General features: G+C 55.6%; 1 protein-coding gene across 7 annotated transcripts; it reads left to right on the plus strand.

Moving 5' to 3' along the window:
* Positions 1-5,721: 5,721 nt before the first annotated feature.
* Positions 5,722-17,239, plus strand: CCNQ (cyclin Q). 7 transcript variants are annotated; one of them, XR_004680434.1, is made up of 6 exons: positions 5,722-5,926; positions 8,519-8,702; positions 10,244-10,376; positions 12,327-12,554; positions 15,709-15,827; positions 16,760-17,239. XR_004680434.1 is itself a non-coding variant. In XM_035011419.1 (6 exons), the coding sequence occupies exons 2-6, from the start codon at positions 6,851-6,853 to the stop codon at positions 16,787-16,789; spliced, it is 654 nt and encodes a 217-aa protein (XP_034867310.1). In that variant the 5' UTR covers positions 5,888-5,926; positions 6,624-6,850; the 3' UTR covers positions 16,790-17,239. The 7 variants fall into 7 exon arrangements, 5 of the variants coding, with proteins under 5 accessions (XP_034867287.1, XP_034867297.1, XP_034867310.1 ...); XR_004680436.1 differs by having other exon boundaries at positions 16,700-16,772; XM_035011419.1 differs by lacking the exon at positions 15,709-15,827 and adding an exon at positions 6,624-6,869 and having other exon boundaries at positions 5,888-5,926; positions 16,700-17,239.
* Positions 17,240-19,944: the final 2,705 nt, after the last annotated feature.

Below are 19,944 nucleotides of genomic sequence, written 5' to 3' on the forward strand. Positions count from 1 at the left end.
ATTCTCTACAGTCTTGAGTTTATCAGCAGGTATCAAAGAGAAGTCTCAACCACCCCCTTCCTTATCCCCTTGTATGAGGTTCCTGCAGCTGCTATAACAAATGGCCACAAACTGGGTTGCTTAAACAACAGATAGTTCTTCTCTCATACTTCTGAAGGCCAGACATCTGAAATAAAGGTGTCTGCAGGGCCGTGCTCCCTGTGGAGGCTCTAGGAGAAGATCCTTTCTTGTCTCCCAGCCTCTGGTGGCTCCAGGCATCCCTTGGCTTGTGGCCACATCACTCTAGTCCCTGCCTCTGTCTTCAAGTGGCCTATGGGTTAAGGAGGTCACCCATGAGATGGACTTGGGTCCAGATGTTCCCATCAACTTCCAGTGTGGTTGGTGGGCTTCCAGTGTGCAGAATTACTGAGGGGAGTTTTCCACCAGCACCCCTAGACTGGGTGTTCCCTCATCTCCAACAATCCACTCAAGCTTTCCCTGCCAAGGGGCCCCACATCTCAGAGTCTTGTGTTTCAGAACTGACACCGTTAGCCCCATTTCAGGACTTTGAGGGCATGCGCTACACCTCTGGGTCCTCCCTGCACTTCCTCAAACTCCCTGTCTTTTTGCTTCCCAGGGTCCCTGGGCCTTTCTCTAGCACAGCATCACCACCCTCACTGCAGCTGTTGTACTGTTGATGTCCCCCTGGCTTCTCAGCTTCTTCTCCATGGGTCTGTGAGTTCACTTGTCCACGCAGAGCCTTAGCTCTTTGAAGAACTCCCTGGCTACATAAATAGCTTGTGGTCCCTTCACCAGCACTGCTTTGCCCTCTGATTCTCTTTGCTGGCCAGTCTTCTGGCTCTTTTTTTATGAAATCCCTCCTCCCCATGGGAGGGTTTTGTCCTCGATGGCACAATTGTCCATGATCATTTTTTTAAATAACAGCTTTATTGAGATATAATTCACCTACCATAAAATCCACCCGTTGAAACTGTACAGTGCAATGGTTTTAAATATAGTCACAGAGTTGTTCAACCATCACCACAATCCAATTCCAGAACATTTTTATCACTTCCCTGAAGAAGCCTTGTCCCTCTTAGCTGCCACTTCCATCACCCCCCCAGCTCCCCAGCCCCTGGCACCCCCTAATCTACATGCTGTCTCTGGATTTGTAGCAGTTCTCTGTGCATATCGAGTGCTGGGGTACGTTTTTGAACCCTTGTGCCGACTTTCAACACTTCTGAGGTCCAACTTGGTCACACACAAGATCCCGTGGGTGTTCAGAGCTTGCTCAATCTTTCTCTTTACTCAGTTGTTTTTACTCAAAACTTTGAAAAAGGAAATAATCTCAGGTAGTAGATTAACCAAAAGCTATAATTCCCACAGTGTCTCCACTTGTAAGGAAACTTCCACCTTCTTTAATAAAACTGAACCCTGACCCGCCAGGTAAATAGAGCTGTGTCCAGGTAGCTAGTATGGCTCTTGCAGGCTCAGAGAAGGAAGGGCCCCAATCAGACTTTGGTTTTACAAAGGTGGCTTTGTCTGGAGCATGTGGGGTGGGGGAGGAGAGCAAGGCTACTGAAGGGAGATCCTGTCTGCTTCATCCCAGCACCAGGCCTGAGCCTGGCTCATGTAGGCACTCGGTCAATGAGGGGAGGAGGCAGGGAGCCAGGAGAGTGGGGGTGAGAAATCCTCAAGAGGAAGGTGTTTGGGGCGGGAAGGAGTGTCTCATAGTCACTCTTCAGAAACAGGATTGATCTCCCACCCCAAATTTGGTTTGGACTTGGAGACTGATGGCACCACACCCACCAAGAGGTTATGAAATGATGCCTTACTCACATACTGAGGCTTTCTGGGGGTTGCAGGGCAGGTCCCCCAGTTGGTCAGAAAATGACTTGAGAGGGCACGGAGAGGAGACTGGCAGGGTTCCTTGTCATGGTTGGAGCTAGGGCAGGGGTGAGGGCTCCTGCGGGTGGTTTGAACTTCCCTCTGGTGCCAAGGAAGGGAGCACTCAGGCTTTCTCATCAGCTTGCCCAGATGTGGGGCACAAGGGGACAGGGAGGATGAGGCCTCAAAGCTGTCAGCAGTCAGACTTTAAAGTAAGGAGCAACTGGTGCTGCTGGGAGGAGGCAGCTCAGAAGTGGCACAGGACCTTGGTGGGTGCTATGGTCTGAATGTGTCCCTCCTCCCGAACTCACATGGTGAAATCCGAATGCCCAAGGTGATAGTATTAGGGGGTGGGGCCACCTGATTAGGTCTTGAGGGCAGAGCCTCAGGAGTGGAATCAGTGCCCTTATAAAAGAGACCCCAGAGAGCTAGTGTGCCGCTTCCACCGTGAGGGCACAGTGAGAACTTGGCTTTGACCGAGCAAACCAGAAGAGGGCTCTTGCCAGAGCCCAGCCATGCTGGCACCCTGATCTTGGATTTCCAGCCTCCTGAAATTTGAGAAAGAGATGTCTGTTGTTTATCAGCCACCTAGTCTCTGGTATTTTGCTCTAGTAGCCTGAGTGGACTGAGATGAGGATGGTGTGGGAGGGGGACTGTCTCACCCAGCAGGGGCTGGATGCGGGGGGTGGGCCAAGGGCAGAGCAGGCAGGAGGCTGTGGAGTCCAGGGACACACATGGCTTCCGAGTTGCGTAGTTGAGAAGGGTGGGAGAGCAGAGGGCAGTGGAGACGGGGAGGTGGACCCGGAGGAAGGCGGTTGGATTTGCTGATGGTAAGAGATTGGAAGTCCAGAAGGTGTTTGTGGAGAGGCGGAAATGTGGGGAAGAGGGGGTGACAGTGGAGTGAGGTTCTCAGGTTGCAAGAAGATTCCAAGGACAAGTGACAGGACTGGACTTGGATGAGGCTGCTCTTCAACTGACCACCCCTAGGGCCAAGGCCACTGGGGAGGAGGTGGGCAGGCTGAGCACTTTGGAAATCATCCCCTGTCTTTGAAGACCAGCCAGGCTTTCCAGTGGCCCTGCCTGGGCACAGCCTTCCCTCTGTACCCCGAATGCCCCTCCCCCTTCTCTGCCTCATCCTTTGAGCTTCAGCCTGAGCCCTGGCTCACTCACTCACTCACTCATTAGGTGATAGCGCCATTGTGAGGAGGAGGCTGTGGTTTACTCAGGGTAGAGGCGCACAGTAAAGGTTAGATAAGGAAGTGTTGGCAAATATCATAGAATCTTCTTCTGATACGATTGTCCGCCCCTCCTTTGTTGACCATCTTCTCTGTACAGGGTCTGAAGATAATCCCCGGGCAAGGTCAGGGGATGGTGGAAGTGGTGAGAGGGGGGACGCCACCTTTGGGAGGGGTGACAGATGACCGGGAAGGGAGGGCTCTGCAGTGGGTGTGGCTTGATGGTGGGAGAGGAAGCCCTGCCTCGAGGTTTGCTGGTTCCAACCGGTGGCTAGTGAATTATTCATTTGTCAACCACAGTGTCCAGGCTGCTTGCCAGGAGGGTGCCCTGTGACCCAGGGTCTTAAAAATTAATGTGTTCATTGAGTCATTCCCTTGACTCACATTCACGGGCACCTATTACTTGCTGAGCCCAGACTCTTCACGCCACAAAAGGCCCAGGGGGGAAGGAGGAATTCAAGCCATGCTGTTTAACCGGCAAACATGGATGGGGAGGCGTCAGGCAGGCCACTGGGCCAGGGGCCAGACGGAAAAGTGATACGATCTGGGTGTGTGCATGTGTGTGTGTGTGTGTGGGGAAACGCCTGATGTATGTGTACATTTGCATGTGAGTGTGGAGAGGGGGGTGTGTGTGGTGTGCCCCTTTAGGCTGGTGCTCTGGGTGATCTGGCTTTCAGCTTCGGGTGGGGGACAGACAGCAGTGACAGAGCGCTCAAGGCATGACAGGTGTTAGCAGCACAGGGGTCTTGGGGCCCTGAGTCCCTCCACACACATGCACATGGGCACACGTGCACAAGCACACACGTGCGTGCGGACACATGCACACACGCACAGGTACTCAGCCCAGAGAGCTGGGGAGAGGGGTATGTGGCAGGAATCCCTTCACTGGGCGGAGCTTGTATGAAGACCCTTAGTTGGGAGACTGTAACTTCCAGGGAGTTGCTCAAGGGTGTTGCTATGAGTGGCCAAGTGGTGAGACCCGAGGCTGGTCAGTTGACAGCGTGACTCCATGAGAACTGGCATGTCAGGCTAAGGCCTCAGCTTTCTCCTGAGTTGAAGGGGTCCTGGAAGATGGTAGGCAGGGCAGAGCCCGTTCAGGCTTATATTTTAGGAAGCTCACTCTGGCTGGTGGCTGGTGTTGTGGGCCAGATGGTAGGCCCCTATGTCGTAATCCCTGGAAGCTGGGATTGGCAAAAGGGTCTTTGCAGATGTGATGAAGTGAAGGATCTCAAGTTGAGATCATCCTGGATTTCCTCAGTGGGCCCTAAATGCAGAGACAAGTAACAGGAGAGACACAGAGACACACAGAGGAGAAGGCCACGTGACAACGGAGGCAGAGACTGCAGTGACATGGCCATGAGCCGAGGAACACCTGGGGCCACCAGCAGCGGGAAGGGGCAAAGAAGGATTGTATCCTAGAGCCTGCAGGGGGGATAATGGCCCTGTCGACACCTTGATCTCACACTTTTGGTCTCCAGAGCTGTGGGAGGATGAGTTCCTGTTGTTTCAAGTCCCTCACTTTGTGGCCATTTGTTACAGCAGGCACAGGAAACGACCACGGCTGGTGTGGAGAAAAGACTTGGGGGGACCTGGGCTGGGAGAGGGATGGGGGAGCTGAGGAAGGAGACAAGGCTGTCCCGGGTGGGTCAGGAGGTGGAGCCATCAGGATCATCACCGGGGTCCAGACACCCTGGAGGAAGAGCTTGGGAGCAGTGGCCTTTTCCTCTCAAAGTTCCCAAGTCTCTCAAATCATAGCAACTATCCGATGATACCAGAGTGACCCAGATGACAGGGTGGTTAGTTTGGGAGTCCCTCTGGTGCTCTATATCCCTAATGCCTGACACACGATATCCTGCTTATGGAAGGCACAGGCACAAAGCGTGAATTGGCATTGTGAGCTGGATATTCAACAACATTCATTCGTTAAGCTCCTAACGTGTGTCAGCCTGGGAAGGTGAGCAGAAGCCAGATCACCAAGGGATGCAGAGGAAAATCCCAGAGCCCAAACCCCGTAATGCACTCATTCTTCGCACATTTCCTTCGGGGCTCATCTACCTGTCTGGAGACTTTGGCAAAGCTGGATTCAGCTTTTACGAACACGGACACTGAGTCACATGATTTCTCTTGGTGGGAGTCGCCAACGTCCCAGCGAGAGCACAGGTGAGCGCCCCTCGCCCGGGGGTTGGCAGTCACCACCAGCTCTCCCAGTCCTAAAGCACGCCGGGCCACCAGCCTGGAGCAACACCTTGGTGGACCGCAGGGACTTGCAGCTAAGATGCCTGGGGGTGCCCGTGACCTCGCGGCGCCCTCGCGAAGTAGCCCAGCTAGTTCCAGCCACGGGGTACTGGGCTGGCGGCTCTCGGGGGCGGGGCATAAGCCTCCCAGGGACCCGGCGTCAGTTCTCAAGGGCGGGGCAAACAGCGTCCAGGGGCAGGGCGGGTGCGGGCCAGCCGCCGCCCGGCCGAGTCGGCCTCTGCGCCTGCGCCGGCGCCTGCGCGCAGCCGCGCGGTCATCCTCTCTTCTTCCCCCCCTGTCCCGGGGCGGGGAGCTGGGAGGCGGGGCGGCGCGGACAGGGGCGGGGCGGGGGGCCGGCGGGGCGGGGCGGGGCGGGGGCCGCGCCCGCCGCGAGGACCCCCGGAGCCGCTCGCCGCGCGCTGGGGCCCCTTCTCCTTCTGGCGGGGGGTCTGGGGCCGCGGGGCGGGGCCTCATGGAGGCTGCTGGCCCCGACATTTGTGGAGGAGGGGACGCGGCGCGGGGTGCCGAGGGGCGGCCAGCCCCCGAGGCGAGGGTGCACTTCCGAGTGACGAGGTTCATCATGGAGGCAGGTAACCGCGGCTGGGGAAGAGGGCCGGCCTTACGGGAACCCACTTCCCGGAGTAGGGGACGTGCAGGACGGGGAGCTGGCGCGGCTGGCCAGGGGCAAGAGGCCCGGCTCAGGGGTACAGGCCTCTGCTTTCCGCCGAGCCCTGTGTGCTAGGCTTTGAGCTGCGAGGAGGACACGGTCACGGCCACCTCGCGGACGGGCGCGCAGGCCCAAAGAGAGGACGTGGAAAGGGACGGGCCCGAGCGAGAAGGCGGTGGAATCCGAGCGCGCGCGGCTCGGTGGCGCACCGCGCCTTCACGCATCCCTGTCTCCCAGCGCACTTGGTCTCGCGGAGGCTTTTTCGGAGCCCGCCGATGGTGAGGCTCGTGACGAGCCCTGTTGGCGAGGTCCCGTCACACCGAGGACCCAGGCAGGGTGCAGCTCGCGTTTTGAAAACCCTGCCAGGGTGTCCACAGAGGTGCTGGGTGCCCCTGCTCCCAGGGCGAGACAATGAAGCGAATCGGATTCCTGTAGAAACATTGTTTCTCTCTCTTGGCAATAGTACCTCACTCGGGCAGACGGGTACTTTCGATCTTTGTTACTTTGTACGCACTTGGTGGGAGCCGGGTCTGGGTGAGTCCGCTTTCAAGCCAGAGTCAGCGGTCTGGGGAAATGATGCAGGACCATTAAGCCCAGTGATTTGTACATTTAATTTCCAGGAAGAGTTGCACAAGGTATGAAGAAAGATGGCAGTGGCCTCCCATATGCTGCCATGCATCCGCTTGGAGGGTCCATGTAAACCGGGGCAGCGTGCTGCCCTTTGAGGATTTGCTGCATAAAACAGGGCTTGGAGGGTCATGTGCAGCTATACCACCGTATTTGACATCTCTGGGAATGAGGAGTCCCATGTGGGAGCTGCCTATGTAACTGAAGTTTAGACCTTGAAATGCTAAAAGCTCTTCCAGGTACCACTCTCCGGAGGACTTCTTTATAAAATGTATTGCATATGCCCTTGCTCCCCGCTGTGAGGCTAAACACTGGTCCTCCAAAGATGTCCCCATCCTAATCCCCTGAACCTGCGACCCTGTGACTGTTACCTCACGCAGCAAAGGTTTTGCAGATGGGATTAAGCATCTTTTTTTTTTTTTTTTAAAGATTTTATTTATTTATTTGACAGAGAGAGACACAGCGAGAGAGGGAACACAAGCAGGGGGAGTGGGAGAGGGAGAGGGAGAGGGAGAAGCAGGCTCCCCACTGAGCAGGGAGCCCCATGCGGGGCTCAATCCCAGGACCCCGGGATCATGACCTGAGCCAAAGGCAGACGCTTAATGACTGAGCCACCCAGATGCCCCAGGATCAAGCATCTTGATATGGGGAACTACCCTAGATTATTCGCTGGGCCCAGGATAATCACACCTATCACATCCTTAAAGAGAGAGGCAGGAGTGACTGGCAGACTGGAAGGCCATGGAACGAGGGGAGCAGAGTTAGAAGATGCTTCCCCTGACTTCGACGAGGGAGGAAGGGGCCACGAGCCAAAGCCTGAAGGCACCTCTAGAAGCTGGAAAGGGCAAGTAAACATTCTTCCCTGGAGGCTCCAGAAGGAACCCACCCTGCCCACACCTTGAATTTAGCCCCCTCAGACTCATCTGGGACTTCTGACCATAAGGATTGTCAGAGAAACAGTACGTGTTGTTTGAAGCCAGTGAGTTTGTGGTAATTCCTTACAGTAGCCCCAGGGAAATAGAACACCTTAGGGAGAGGATACTGAATGTAATCTTAATGATTGACGGTTGTTCCCCACCTTCTTTCAGTCTGTTGGATGTCATTTAACCTTCTCTTGTTAACCCTGGTCATTGTGAATTTATATTGGTTCTGTTACCCAATGCAGCGATTTCCTTAGGAGCCGTCCAGAGGTGGGGTGGGGCGTGGGCTTTACGCCCTAAATCAAACCACCACGTGCTCTGCTTTTTGAGTTTTGTTCCCTTTTCCGTGTGTCAGTCTTCTTCCCTGGCGCCTGTCGGTGGCCGTAGGTGTTGCTTTTTTTTTTTTTCCTGCTTGCTTTTCTTGCCTTTTTCAACCTTCAGACAAGGAAGCCAGGGCCGAGTATAATCTTTAGTTGTAACATTGGGACTCTGTGGTGTCTTTTTGATGCTCAGAGGCCCTTTTCCCCTGCTGTCGTCTTGGCAGGATTTTTGTTAGGTGACCTGTGGGGGTGGGGGCGACCTTTAGTTAGATGCTTATAAGGTCGAAACAGATACACAGCAGTGTGTGGTCCTTTCCAGGATGTTGTGCAGAGGCTGACATGCCAGGTGCTCACGGAGGACTAGTCTGAAGCCTTGCTTCTCCTGGTGGGGTCTGCAGATCCGTAGCTTGGGTGTGACAACCCCCAGGGGCCTGTTAGCCCCATAGAACCTGAGAAGCCTGGCTCAAAGCCCCTCAGGTAGAGGACCCAGTGAAAGACCCAGCAGCCACAGCCAGCTAGGCTCCAGGCTCTTGGTCTTGTCTGAGCAGGGGTGTATACTCTTAGGGCCCAACCCAGCAGCTCCACCCACGCTTCAGCAGAGGGTGAGCACTGGACTGAGCTACTCTTCTGCCCGCTTTCTCTTGGCAGGTGTCAAGCTAGGGATGCAGTCCATTCCCATTGCCACAGCTTGTACCATTTACCATAAGTTCTTCTATGAGATCAACCTGGATGCCTATGACCCCTACTTGGTCGCCATGTCTTCCCTTTATTTGGCTGGCAAAGTGGAGGAACAGCACCTGCGCACTCGTGACATCATCAACGTGTCCAACAGGTAATGGCATCCAGGCCCAGGCCTTTGGGAGGACTCACTGGTGTCCACCCGAACGGGAGGGCAGAGAAGGGTCCCCCTGGGCCCTGACCTCCAGGTGACAGTGGTCAAGCTCAGAAGGAAGCACCAGGGTGGTCTTGAACCAGGGCAAGAAGCACTAGCAGCACAGGTAGGAATGAGCCTGGTGTCAGAAACCCATGGGGTGAGTGGAAGAGAAGCTGGGGCCAGATTAAGGGAAGTCTCAAAGGCCCGGAGGAGTGTAGAGGAGCTGGGGTCATGGGGTGGGGAGCACAGGGAGCTTGGAGAGATATGTCAAAGAAGACTCGTCTGGAGTTTTGGGCAGGATGGATCAAACCCGTTGTGTTCTGTGGGACCTGTAGGACCTTCCCATGCAGGGGAGGGTGTGGACCCAGTCGGGCAATTATTTTATTAAGATGGTGTGGGAAACTGAATCAGAATTGCTAACAAGCACCTCTTGCCCTGGTGTGGGCATGGTGCTCTGTGGGCGGCCCCCTTGGGCCCGAGCAGCTGTGTTCCTACTGGGAAGGATATGGGGGTCCAGCCAGCCAGGCTGCACTGAGACCCAGGGTGCCCAGGAGAAAGCAGTTTGTGGAAAGTTACTGACTAGCAGTATGGCATAACCTTTCTAGAAACTAATCATTAAGAAAACTGTTTTGTGCTGCTTCTCTTTTAATAAACAGGCAACGGAAAAAGCACTCCCTACCCCCCAAGCATGACAGGTTCGCAGTGTACCGTGAAAGGCTGAGAGAAAAACTGGAGAGGGAACCAAGGAAGGGCCGCTAGAGTCCACCTGTAATTGCCAGGTCCCCAGCAGGGAGGACCGGTAGAGGGGAAATTGTGTGGACCGCTAATTAGACATGAGCACCCGGGTGGGGTTCTGTGGGGAAGTTGCAAAAGGAGTGAGGAACTAGGAAGGCTGAGTCATTGGCAGAGAATTTTGATCACTTGCGTGTGAATCCTGTTCTCTTACATCTTGGTGATCATGCGTAGGTGGGAGTGTTGTGGATATATATATGGCGTAAATAAGGACAGAAGGATCTGGAACAAAGGAAAGACAAGCTGGGAACATAAAGCTGAAATACGTTTATTCTTCTGCATATAGCATCCCCATGACATGTTTCAGTTCCTTCCTTGGACCCAGAGTAAGAGCCCTGGGCATTGCCGTCCCAGGTGGTAAAGCCTGTCCCTGATCCCAGGCTGACTGATCAGTTCAGTGTGCTAGAGCTTCCAGTCCTTCTGGAGCAATTGCAAAGACTCATCTTTACCCTTGACATCTTGCTGAGTGATACGGGACAGTCCATCAAGGGCTGAAACTAGAAGCCGGCTTCTTTTCTCTGTTAGTTACCGTTTAAACATTATCCTATATCGTAGGCATGTAGATGAAGATGACTTATAAACACATCAGTAGAACTGGCCCTATCTAGCAGAAGAACACTGGAGTTTGTGTCTGGACACCAGGGGACTCGAGGGGCTCCCCAGAGACGCTTCCCTGGCTGCCATAAGCATTGCTGTCTCTCGTGCAGGTACTTTCACCCGGGCAGTGAACCCTTGGAGCTGGACTCCCGCTTCTGGGCGCTCCGGGACAGTATCGTGCAGTGTGAACTCCTCATGCTGAGAGTCCTGCGTTTCCAAGTCTCCTTCCAGCACCCACACAAGGTACCTGCTGGGGAATTGGCAACTGTTTCCAGAGGCATGAACCTTTTCGTTTTTCATCCTGGAAGTGCACCCACCAAACCCTCACAAACACGGGGTGTATGTGAGGAAGAGTGAGCCACAGCTGGGCCCTGGGGCTCCCGACTGCACACCCTGACTGGCTTGTGTGGCCCCTCTTGTCCCAACTCCCTGGGTTTTCTCAGGCAGCTCTAATTTCAGCTTCTGCCTTTGGGCCTGCCTGGCCAAGGCCGCAAGCCGGGATCCGTGTGACTGTGAAGCCCTTGCCGATCCCGTGACCCACCTGCATTGTGTGCTCAGTGAGCCGCAGGGAAGTAGGGCTGGTTTCATGATGCCCCAGAGTTCCTGTCCCCAAGAGTCGCGCTCGGCCTCAGAGCTCACATGCAGCTCAGCTGTGCTTTGAAACCCACAAGAAAATCTGAGTCACAAAGTTAAGTCGCACACTTTTAACTGCTAGGAACACGTAAGTCCCAATAGAACTGTTTCTGACGGCAGCAAAAGGGACGTGTGGAGCCCTTAGAGCACTTGGATGTGATACTTTGGGGGCCCCAGTCCCCCATGTGGGCAGCTGGGAAGGGTGGCCTGCAGGGAAAGACGTGGGGCAGTGGGGGGTTGGGACAAGGGGATTGGGACATGGGTTGTGAATAGGATTTCATTTTTTTTCTAATTGAAATTTGTATGAGGTAATTGTAGATGTACAAGCAGTTGGAGGGAACAACGCAGAGATCCTATCTGAGATGGAGACTTTGCCCAGTCTCCCCGAATGGGAACGTTTTGCAGAACACCCGTCAGTGTGACAGCCCCTCCCCTGCCAGGGATTCTGGGGGTCGCTGGGGTGTTACTGGCACTATTTTATCCCATATGCACCTGCATCTGTCCTCCACCACAGTTGAAATACAAAACAACTCCCATCCCCACAGGGGTCCTTATAATCTCACCCCACCCTTCCAAACTGCCTTTCTAATCCCGGAAACCTCTGGTAGAGATTTTAAAATAGTTGTGTTTCCGGTTGGTCGGTTGGTCGGTTGGTCGGTTGGTCGGTTGTTCGGTTGGTCGCACGATGCAGGGGAAGGCAGGAGCCGCCCAGGCTCTGTGTCTGAGGAAGACCAGCACCTGCCAAGGGGGCCGTCGGGTGGGGGAGTGGGGGCCAGCGTTGCCTTGAGCCTTGCGGCCTTCCCCTTACGTCAGGTCGGGATGGGGTCTAGGGCAGCCAATGAGTCCCCTGTTCCGTGGCATGCTGGGGTCGCAAGCACGTGTGTTCAAGCCTGTGGAGCGGGCTTATCAGTGTGTTTGTGGATCGGCCGGTTCGAGCAAAGCCGCTGTCTTCCCAGAGTGGGAGCTGACAGACAGCTGAGCTGAAAAGCCATTAAGAGTGTACAGCCAAGGGCAGCACTCCTGGAAAACACGGTCACCTGTCGTAGTCCCTCTGAAAGCGGGCGTCCTGTCTCCGGGCAGCCCCTGGCCTCAGGCTGGGCACACGGGCGCAGTGTTCTGTTTGGAGTATAAGGACGCTGTTTCTGGAGCTTATGTTGAGTTGGGCAGGGGGATACGCAGAATGATTTCTGATGATGGCTAGAGCAGGCCCGGGTGATGGAGAGGGACTGTGGTAGGGGTGGCCATCGGTAGAGGCTTGGGCGGCGTCCAGCAGCTGGGCCAGGGGTGGGGGGGGGGTGGGCGCGGGGGCGCGGGGGGGGGGGGGGGGGGGGGGGGGCTTGGAGGCCAGTGGAAGGCACTGGGGCTTTTTTCCAAGGGACACAGGGAGCTGTTGGGGGGCTGGAACAGAGAGATGACTCGATCCAGTTTGTGTTTTATTCCCGCCGAGGCCGCTTAGGGGGAGAGTGGCTGGTGGGCGGGGGGGGGGGAGGGGGGGGGCAGGGGGCTGGGGGGGGGGGCGGGGGCCCCGAGGCCACTTGGCTGACTGGTGTGTCTTTGCAGTACCTGCTCCACTACCTGATTTCCCTCAAGAACTGGCTGAACCGTTACTGCTGGCAGCGGACCCCCATTTCCGTCACTGCCTGGGCCCTGCTGCGGGACAGCTACCACGGGGGGCTGTGCCTCCGCTTCCGGGCCCAGCACATAGCCGTGGCGGTGCTCCACCTGGCCCTGCAGGCCTATGGGGTTGAGGTGCCCGCCGAGGCCGAGGCCGAGAAGCCGTGGTGGCAGGTGAGGTGACTGCTCAGTGTGCCGGTTCCCCTTTCCTCTGCCTGAGGACTCATCCGTGTTCCTTGGTGGTAATTATCCTCGAAGGAAGATACGGGCTACTTAGGAATCTCGAAGCTTGAACACACCCTGTCATGACTGTCTAAGGCACTGCGGACATTCGGGGCTCGATCGTTCTCTGCGGCAACGCCATCCTGTGCTACCCTGTAGACGCCCCAGTCGTGACAATCAGAATGTCTCCAGACATTACCAAGTGTCCCAGGGTGGGGATCACCCCCAGTTGAGAGTCACTTTGCTCGACCAAGCACTTTCATTGAATTGAGCGGGAGCTTGCTATAGATCGGAAGTTAATAAACTTGGATCCACATCAGAAGAAGTATAGAGGGAGTCCTCTAAAAAGATGGATTGATAATGGACAGGCACATAGATGATAGATAGACCGATAGATGACAAATGGGTAGAGGGGTGGACAGACAGATGGATGGCACGAGATGGACGGGTGGGTGGATGGCTAGATGGCAGATAATGAGGCTGATGGTCGAAAGATTCGCCGGCCTCCCCCCGACCTGCTGAATCCACAGCACGGTTTGTAGAGCGCGAGTCCGGGGGAAGGGCTGCCCTCGAGGACTTCCACAGTCCTATCGATTTTCCCTGAGTAGTCCCCACTGTTTCTCACAATGGAATTTTGAAATCATTTCTGGTTTTCCCTTTCCCATACTAGACCTGAGTCTAGTTTGCTGTTCCTTTCTTATAACACATGGGCCTTGCCCCAGAGGAGGTTCTCTGCAAGCAGCGCTTGCGGTACCTGAAGGTTTCTCCTGGCGCACCCTCCCTCCCCAGCAAATCAGCCAGTGGCCAGAAGTCTTCTAAAATGTGTCCTCTCTTACGTGAACAGAGGGTGCCCCCCTGGGTGCCCTCCTGGGTCTGCTCCTGGCTCCCCCTCCTTTCCTGCAGCTCTTGGCTCCCGTGGTGCCCTTCCTTTCCTGCTGCCCCTCTGCGGAGACCCGGCTTCTCCTGCTTGCTTTTTGTTCTCTTGTCCTTTATCGTCAAATCCCTCCAGCTAACCAGATAGTAAGTGCTGGGAGGTCAGGGATCTTTTTTTTTTTTTTTTAAAGATTTTATTTATTTATTTGACAGAGAGAGACACAGCGAGAGAGGGAACACAAGCAGGGGGAATAGGAGAGGGAGAAGCAGGCTTCCCGCCGAGCAGGGAGCCCGATGCGGGGCTTGATCCCAGGACCCTGGGATCATGACCTGAGCCGAAGGCAGTCGCTTAACCGACTGAGCCACCCAGGCGCCCTCTTTTTTTTTTTTTTTAAGACTCTATCCATTTATTTGACAGAGAGAGACACAGCGAGAGAAGGAACAGAAGCAGGGGGAGTGGGAGAGGGAGAAGCAGGCTTCCCGCCGAGCAGGGAGCCCGATGCGGGGCTCGATCCCAGGACCCTGGGATCACGACCCGAGCCGAAGCCAGACGCTTTGACAGCTGAGCCACCCAGGCACCCTGGGAGGTCAGGGATCCTGTCTGCTTTATCCCCTGCCCTAGGTCCAGTGCCTAGATCTGGCCCATAGTAGGTGCTCACGCATCTTCGAGCAGACACATCTGTGGCCCTGGTCTCCGGTGAGACGCACCTCCTCTGGCAGCATGGGCCTGAAAGGGATCTGCGTAGACAGAAAGTACTGCTCCGTGCTGGGTCTTCTCAGGGATTTCCAGGTCATGTGACCATAGCGTCCCTGCTCTGTTGGAACCGGGTGGTAGCAGAAGGGGCTGCCACTTCCCGGCCCTGCTCTCTGAGGGCATGTGGGCATGGCAGCCCCTGTGTCTTGGCTGCTTGGGTCTGCGATGTCATCACTTGTTTCCCATTGTCTGGCTCTCCTCTCTGTGCGTCTTCCTTTCTGCTCTCCTTTCTTTTCACCTGCTCCTGAACTTCCCCGGGCACCACCTTACTGCCTCGGCCTCCCAGTGCCAGCCCTCAGCCAGCCCTGTGCTTACCCAGTGATTGTTTTGTTTTTTTTTTTTAAAGATTTTATTTATTTATCTGAGAGAGAGAGAATGAGAGACAGAGAGCATGAGAGGGAGGAGGGTCGGAGGGAGAAGCAGACTCCCCGCTGAGCAGGGAGCCTGATGCGGGACTCGATCCCGGGACTCCAGGATCATGACCTGAGCTGAGGGCAGTCGCCTAACCAACTGAGCCACCCAGGTGCCCCCTACCCAGTGATTGTTAAGACTGGGAGGAGTGGGGTGGCAAACTCCTCCTGTTCACTCAGCTCTGCACCTTTTCTGGGTGGCTCCCGGCCACATGCACCAGGAGCATTCAGAATCTGGGGGCCTTTTGGGCTTATGATGTGCAAGGACCAGTTGCCTTATGATAAATGGCTCTAGATGATGACACCGCCCCCGCCTCGCCTGCCTGCCTGGCCTGGATGCTGACGTCTGAGTTGGGAAATACTTTTCCTCCTTGCTCTCCACTGCCACTCCTCGCGGCAACCGCCTCTCTGTTGTCCCTCGCCTGCCGGGGGCTGGGGCTTTGCCGTGCTGGTCAGGAGCCTTGGGGGAGCTTGAGGTGCTCCTGCACTTGAGTGTGAGGGCGGTGAGGCAGGCCTTGTGCCAAGCTGTGTTGGGCCTCCGGGTGGATGAAGCAGTAGCGCATTGCAGCAGGCGTCAGGGTGTCTGTCCTTATGAAGGCCGAACACTGTTCCATGGGACGGATGGACCACATTGTGTTTATGCATTCCTCCAGGGGTGGACTCTTGGATTGCTTCCACCTTTTGGCCCGGGACTACTTTTTAAAAGTCTTTCCTTGGCTTGGGGTCCCCAGGAACAAACAAGGAATGGACCTTGGTGAGCAAGCCCAAGCCCGTATTTCGGAAGCATTGATTTTCTACCTACAGTCTGGGGCGAGATGGCCAGTCTTCATGAGCCAGGGCTTGGGATTTTCAGGCCACTGTTTCCTACCTGCGGCAGCAGCTTACGGAGGGCCCTGGCTTTCTTTGGGGGCCATGGAGGGGGTGGACTCAGGTCTAGTTTTTGCCCTGGCTTGGCCCAAGGTCTTGACCCTACTGGTATTGGTTTCCCAGGCAGCAACCCCTGGGCCCAGGGGGCCACAGTATCTAACCAAGATCTCCTTGTTTTGCTTTTTATTTCCCATGTCATCAGGGCTCCTCGAGAGCACCCTCAGGCTCGATGCTTCACTAGGAGGGCTCGCAGAACTCAGAAGAGCCGTACAACGGCTCCCGGTTACAGTTCTTATGGTCAATTACAGTGGAAGCACCCAGGTCAGAATCAGCAAGGACGCGAGGAGCGTAGGGCCGGGTCCAGGGGAGACCAGGCGTGAGCTTCCAGGTCCCTGGCCGGCGGAGGGGTGCGGCAGTGCCGTTTCTCCCGCAGCCTTGTGTGACAACCCGCACCGGGCACGGCCACCAGGGAAGCCTCCCTGCGCGGCGCTGTCCGGGGACTTCAGTGCGGGGTCGGTCCCGTGGGCCTGGAGCTCCCGCGGGGCTGAGCTCGGAAACTCAGTCTCTGCACCTGCACCCCCCCCCCCCCCCCCCCCCCACCCCCGGGACATGAAGCTGAGAGGTGTGGCCCAGCTCGGCCCCAGGGAGATTGAGACCCTCTCATCAGGCAGGACATGCTGGGGGCCAGAGGTCCTTTCCCAGGGGCTGGGCAAGGGCCAGAACTTCCTTGGGAACATGCGGGGTTAGACCTGAGCTACACACCCCTCTTGGTTTGGGCCCCTGGGGATTCAGTTGACAATTTTATAAGCTCTCCAGCATGGTCGGGAGGATGTCTGGCCCAGGTTATAGAACAGGTCCAGGTGTTCTCCAGGGGCTAGGCCAGGGTGGAGTGGGGTTCAGTGGTTTAGCCTGTTTACTTCTGGAAATGAACTCCTGGCCCAACTCTGTCACCAGCTCCCTGTCCTGTCTGGGTCAGATGATCACTGAGGCCTCTTCCATCTGGAATGTTCTCTGCTTTGTGCTTAGCCTTGGCAGGCTGGAAGTGAACTGGCTTTGCAGAGAGCCACCATCATCTCTGATAGCCAGGTCCCTGTGCCATCCCCCCTGTGCAATGTGATTCCGTGCTTAGTGGTGGGTGCCTTGTTTAACACAGAGGGAGTCTAATCAGAACCTGTTTTCCTTCTCCTTTCTAGGTGTTTAGTGACGACCTTACCAAGCCAATCATTGATAACATTGTGTCTGATCTCATTCAGATTTATACCATGGACACAGAGATCCCCTAAGGCCCTGGTCCAGGCCTGCCCAAAGAGAAGCCCGGGATGCTCGGCTGCCTGGGGACGGCATCACCGCATCGCTGTGACGGCTGGTCCCCAGAAGACCAGCTGGGAGGACTGGTTTTGTGCTGCTGGAGACGGGCTGGTGAAGGCGATGACCTGCTGCCACTTTGATTCTCATGCTTTGACTGTCCCTGGCAGCTGTGGTCCAGACGGTGATGGGAGCCGTGCCTCCTGCGGGCAGGCCGGGGTGCACCAGGGGAAGGGCCCCCAAGGCATCCGTGTCTGCTTTTGTCCTTTGAGAGGGCACCGACTGCAGTTGAGGTGTGACATCAGTGGAAGCAAAATCAAAGAACAGATGAGACTGCACCCTTGGGGATTTTTTTAAAGCCAGATTTATAGAAAGTATGAATGTGCAACATAGATGGAATTTTATTTTGTATAATAAAAGATGATACAAATCAACAGAGATGCCCTGTCTTTGCTCTCGGGCCTGGGCTGCTCTGGGTGCCGTCCAACCTCGGTTTCCCTTGAAACGCTCTCTCCGGGTGGAATTGTCCCATTCAGTGAGTGAGCATCAATTTTGGAGAGAGGGATTAGGGAGCATCACTTGGGTTCCCCAGACCCAGATCTGACCAAAATGTAACTAGAAAGTAAATGACGGTTTTTTCTTAAGTGTCAAGACAGTGAGTCTAGATGGAGAGCCTAGAGAATCTCAGGGCCATGACACCCTCCTGACCCACTCGAAGGGCACTTCTTCCAGAAGACTTGCTTTTGGGTGCATGAGAGAAACAGCAGCCTAGGTTGTTCTCCCTGGGAATCCCCACTGGGCTCGACACACACTGGTGGGACTGTCCTTCAGTACATGATGGTGTGGGGAGCAGGGGACTGTCCCAGGTGCGCCCCTGCATTTGGGAAGTTGTTGCCAGGGGAGCATGGGCTCTGGATACTGGCTGCCATGCCCTCCAGCACCCACAGGTGTGGGAGCTGGCTGGAATGCCTGGGGTCCAGCAGGCTGCCACCGAATGCTTGTCTCTGGGGGATCACACACTGGTGACAAGTCAGGCAGCAGGGCTTGCTTGAGTTTACTTAGCAACTGTGTTATTTGTCTTCAGGATGAGAGATCTGAGTAAATGTCCACTTTTCCACCGTGTCCTTTCCATATCTGTCCACCCAGCTCAGCTGGGAGCTCGTTGAGGCCAAGGTTGGTGCTCAGAGTCCCGGCTCTAAGCACGCGGTGGGTGGTGAGGGGCCAGCCCGCAGGCCTCTCTCTGTGAGCAGCTCTGGCTCTTTCGCTGGTCCCTTCTGTCTTCTGCTATTTAAAATGTACCTCGTCTGCCTCGTGTTCTTCCTCCCCACAGGCTGGGCCCTGGCACCGCCCCCTGGGCCCCAGCCTTGCTTGTCCCGCATCGACCTGGCGCTGGCCTTTGCCAGTGCTTATTGCTGGTTTGAATGGAATTGGGCAATGGATGTTTCACTTTTGGATTCTCTGTCTTCTCTCCCCTGACCAGATCACAGGCTCTTACAGAAGCTTCAGTGTCCTTGGATCTCTTCAGGTTTAGCCTCTGGCGAGGCAGCTGGCCCCCACACACTTGTTGGGAGGTCATTTGCTCAGCTCTCAGAAAACAGAACCCCCTGCTCTGGATGGGAGGGCTAGGTGGAGGGTACGGGAGAACCCTCTGGAGAGCTCTCTCCATCTGCACCTGTTCCAGTCTGTTTGCTCCCCACCCCCTGCTCCAGGACTTACCAGAAAGAAGGGAAGGTGGTTGGCTAAAGCTCTCTAGGGATTTGGTGAACATCCCCACCCCTGGCTGAGAGCCCCTGTGCCGAACTGGGAAAGCATGGCTCCAGAGACTCTGGTCTGCTGGGGCTAGTCGCAGCCTCCGTGGAGATTTTGTAGCTCTAGGTTTCCTTTTATGATGACTGCATAGCAGGCCGGTTCCTTTCTTTCTATGGGACTCAGTTTCCCACTTTGTAAATTGAGCAGGTTGGACCAAATGATCTCAGACTGGGATTGCTGATTGCTAGTTTTATTTTTCTTGTATTTTTTTCTGATTGCTATTTTAAAATCCCTTAGCCCGCCCCGTGCCTGTCGTGCTGCCCTGTGGGACTTGCAGCCCTCGCGCACTGGCCTCTGGGCCTGTCCTGTCAGCACTTAGCACTCAGGGCTCGTCTCTGCTTTCCTGATGCAGCTGGGGCCAGAAGCTCCCCCTTCAGTGTGCCGTCATCGGAGCAGAGATGAAGGAAGGGTGCTAGGCAGCAATGAGGGGTGGAGACAAGATTTTCTACGACCCGAAGCTTCCTGCACATCCTAATTACTGTAAAGTGATAGACGGCCGAGCCTTGCCTGGCCTGTCAAATGGGTGGAAGGAGGGGGGCGATCCAGGTTCTATGAGGAACTCGGCGGTCTCTTCCTTTCCAGCTGTAGATGAGTGAATGCTGTCCCCCGAAAGATGTGTTTATGTCCTAACTCTTGGAACGTGGGGATGGGTCCTTATTTGAAAACAGGCTCTTTGTAGCTATTGTCAGCGTGAGGTGAGATCCTACAGGAGTAGGCTGGGTCCGAATCCAAGATGACTGGTATCCTTCTAAGGCGCAGTGATGGAATGTGCAGGGGAGAAGGCCACGGGACGACAGAGACAGGGGTGGTGCGGCTACCAGCCAAGGAAGGCCAAGGCCGCCGGCCGCACCAGCAGCTGGAAGGGGCAAGGAAGGAGCAGCCCCTAGAGCCTTCGGAGGGAGCGCCGCCCTGCCGACACCTGGATTCCTGCCTTCCGGCCTCCGGAGCAAGAGGAGGGGGTAACTGTCTTGTTATTTTAGCACCCCCCGACCAGTGTGGGGTACTTCATCAACTCCTACCGGGCTTCCTCAGACTCCCAGGGTGCACCTCTGCTCCCGGGGTGCTGCTGGGTGGTGAAATGTTGGCCAAGCTTTGTGAAGGGGTGGGCGTTGTTACGCTTCCTGGCCTCAACTCATTTGGCTAAGTACCATTTTTTTTCCACAGGAACCTGTGTGATATCTGATAGCAGGAGTGGAAAAGAGTCTCCACAGGCAGAAATGAGCAATCTGGGGGGAGGGCACCATCTCTCCATAAGGAGCCAGCTCTCTGGACATGGCGTTTGGCCCCATGTAGACTTGCTCAGCCTTCGGGTTCAAGGTGGACA

Source organism: Mirounga leonina, unplaced genomic scaffold (genome assembly GCF_011800145.1).
Source record: "Mirounga leonina isolate KUSES-001 unplaced genomic scaffold, KU_Mleo_1.0 Mir_101799, whole genome shotgun sequence".
Taxonomy (NCBI): Eukaryota; Metazoa; Chordata; class Mammalia; order Carnivora; family Phocidae; genus Mirounga; species Mirounga leonina.